The sequence below is a fragment of the Sphaeroforma arctica genome (genome assembly GCF_001186125.1).
Source record: "Sphaeroforma arctica JP610 unplaced genomic scaffold supercont1.423, whole genome shotgun sequence".
NCBI classification, from domain to species: Eukaryota; class Ichthyosporea; order Ichthyophonida; genus Sphaeroforma; species Sphaeroforma arctica.
Window position 1 is genome coordinate 26,304 of NW_014040135.1, and position 2,978 is coordinate 29,281.

General features: G+C 44.4%; 1 protein-coding gene across 1 annotated transcript in view; it reads left to right on the forward strand.

The window, feature by feature from the left end:
• Positions 1 to 62: 62 nt before the first annotated feature.
• SARC_06109 (hypothetical protein) overlaps positions 63 to 2,978 on the forward strand; it is a gene marked incomplete at both ends in the record, with an annotated part of 10,106 nt that continues 7,190 nt past the window's right edge. Inside the window, 4 exons of the mRNA XM_014300000.1 lie at positions 63 to 256; positions 769 to 935; positions 1,463 to 1,705; positions 2,690 to 2,785. Of these exons, the coding sequence (XP_014155475.1) occupies positions 63 to 256; positions 769 to 935; positions 1,463 to 1,705; positions 2,690 to 2,785 (700 nt within the window). The remainder of the gene's footprint in view (positions 257 to 768; positions 936 to 1,462; positions 1,706 to 2,689; positions 2,786 to 2,978) is intronic.

The following is a 2,978-nucleotide window of genomic DNA, read 5'->3' on the forward strand; positions in this document are numbered from 1 at the left end:
ATATTGTGTGATATATTTACTGATGTATAATTTTTATCTATCGATACGCCCAGGTGCTGCGCATGAACACAGGGTCTAAGGTGATGTCTGGGTTCTCCTCCTTGTTTCTGGCTAAGATTGGTGGTCAGAGTCTGTTCCAACGGGTGGTGGCTCAGCGCATGGACGTGCCGTCAGTAGTAGCTGAGAGAGACGCTCTAGTCAGCAAAGTCCACGACAAGCGCCTGGTCAATGTGCTGTTGGACTACATTAAAGAACGGTGCGTGTGTGGAGGAGAGTATTGCTGTATCAGTTAGCGTGCGTGTGTGGAGGGGAGTGTTGCTGTATATTTGTTAGCGTCCGTTTATGTGTGCGTGTGTCTATTCGTTGCAGTCTCTGGTGTCGTATTGATGCGTCCATCTGCGAGGTTAGTGGCAACAGCAATACTAGTACGCAGCTCGATTCTATCAGTTAAACGTTCGTGCCTGTACGAATGTATAGGTTTCGTGTGTGTGCGTGTCCGCGCGCGCGTGTGTGTGGGCGTAGGTGTGGGTGTACGAGTGTGCGTGTGCATGTCAGTATGTTTACAGATCTATATATATATATATATATATTAATGAAATATAGCATGCCCGTGGGATGTGTTGCTTCTGTACGGCATCGGTTGACAGCTAGTACTGGTTAACGTTTAAACATCAATGTACTCTGGTTTATTGCTTTGACTCATCAAACGCACATGACGTGTTGACAACGTAATCCCATTACGTAATGACAACGTATTGATGTTTCCAGATACCCGATCGATGGTGGATGGAAAGCGTTTGCTGATAAGCGTAAGATGGTGGGGGTGCTGATTGCGCATGTGACAGGCGACTACAGTGGCGTGCACGCGAAGAAGTCTGAAGACGTCGCCATGGCCAAGAAGAAACGCACTGTCAAAAGCTTGTTTAAAAAGAAGGGTGTGTGTGTGTACCTTTGTGGTGTATGTGTTAGGTACTTGTTTAAGACGAAGGGTGTGTGTGTGTACCTTTGTGGTGTATGTGTTAGGTACTTGTTTAAGAAGAAGGGTGTGTGTGTACCTTTGTACTATATGTTGTAAGGACTTGTTTACGAAGAAAGGTGTGTGTGTGTGCCTTTGTACTGTATGTGTCAAGTACTTGTTTAAGAAAAAGGGTGTGTGTGTGTGTGTGTCAAGTACTTGTTTAAGAAGAAGGGTGTGTGTGTGTGTGTGTGTCAAGTACTTGTTCAAGGAGAAGGGTGTGTGTGTGTACCTTTGTACTGTATTCCAAGAGAGAGTTGTATAGCTATCGATGCACGTGTGATAGTAAACGCGTGCATCTGTCGCCATCTCATCGCCACAGTCACAGGCATACGTGTGCAGCAACACTCGCCAGCTCACACTACCACGCCCTGTACACGCTTGCCCAACCCCACACACAAAGGTCACACCCGCACACCTCTCATTTGTCCCATTCTCCGAGCACAGACAAATCGGAAGCGGGACCGGTCCCAGACGAAAAGAAACAGGACAACCCCATCGAGGGCATGGAGCATCTTAACGTAGACGCGACCATGCCAGGCATCAACCGGTCGAATTCGGTCAACAGCACAGTCTCCAACACCAGCCAGAAGTCCAATCGCAGTATATCTCCGGGTTTCAAACGTAGCGACGTGACGGTAGAGGAGATAGGCCGGGTGGATGACTGGACATGTGGGGCACTGTTCCAGGGTTAGTCGTACTGTGCTTGTGCTTGAAGGGGAGGCGGAGGCGGGGGTGTATTAGGAAGTGTGTGTGTGGACGGGTGTTTGAGGCATTGAACAGGGCAGAGAGTTATTTTGAAGTATATGTATTGTATATGAGTGTATGTTTTATATATAGGTGTACTTTTATATTCAAGTATATGTTTTATGTATAGGTATATGTCTTTCCTGCTGTATATGCAAAAGTATGCACTTATATGTTTTATATTTAAGTGTATTTTTTATATTCAAGTACAAGTTTTTTGTCCCACTGTATGTTTCGTATGCAAGCATGTGATTATATCCAAGCACATGTTTTATATCCAACTCTATGTCTCATATACAATTACACTAGTCTTGGGTTCAATGAACTTTTACGGGTGTGATACGGTGTCACACGTGGTATCCGCTAACTGGCTCAGAATAAGACATCTCTTCTTGTGCTGCGTGCATAGTTGTTGTCCGAAGACCTCGGCACCACTTTATGTACTACGCAGTACTACTGTAACCCAATGCCTTGTTCCTGAGTGCATGATGACCTCTAATTTCTGAGCCTCTTAGAAGATCGCACCGTCTGTTGTGTGGTCACTGCACACGTACAAGGTGACCGTGTAGCTCGAATGTCGCAACAAACATACAGCGTTTGTGTGCTTCCTGCACTATCACTAGTTTTTTATCTGTCGTAGCTCGAATGTCACAACTTGCTTCCAGCGTTTGTGTGCTCTCTATGCTATCCCTGCGGTTTGTGGTCTGTCATATGCACACATGGACAGTCCACCCACTGGCCATGGTCGTACGCTTGGAGGTACTCATGGTGGTGTATGGGGCCAAGTAATGTGTTCAAGTGTGTCAGTATTCTTGTTTCGTATGGGGTGAGTGGGGTTGCCGAGTTTTTTCAACCCGCAAACCTCTACCGCATAAAACCCCCTCAAGCATGAAAACTCTAAAACATTGAAACCCTAATATTGGACAGTGGCTGTGAGGGAGTTGGAGAGATACGATCTGGAAACACTGGTGCAATTCTCTGGCAGCGACCCAGTGACGGATTTCCTGGCTGGTCTGCTTAAAGGTATGTAACAGTATATGTTTATAGGTTTAAATATATCTATATATATATATCTATATCTCTATCTCGTGTATATGTATAATTATATATATATATATATATATATATATATATGTGTGTGTGTGTGTGTGTATGTATATGTATGCATATATTAATATATATATATATATATACATATAAATATATGTGTACATGT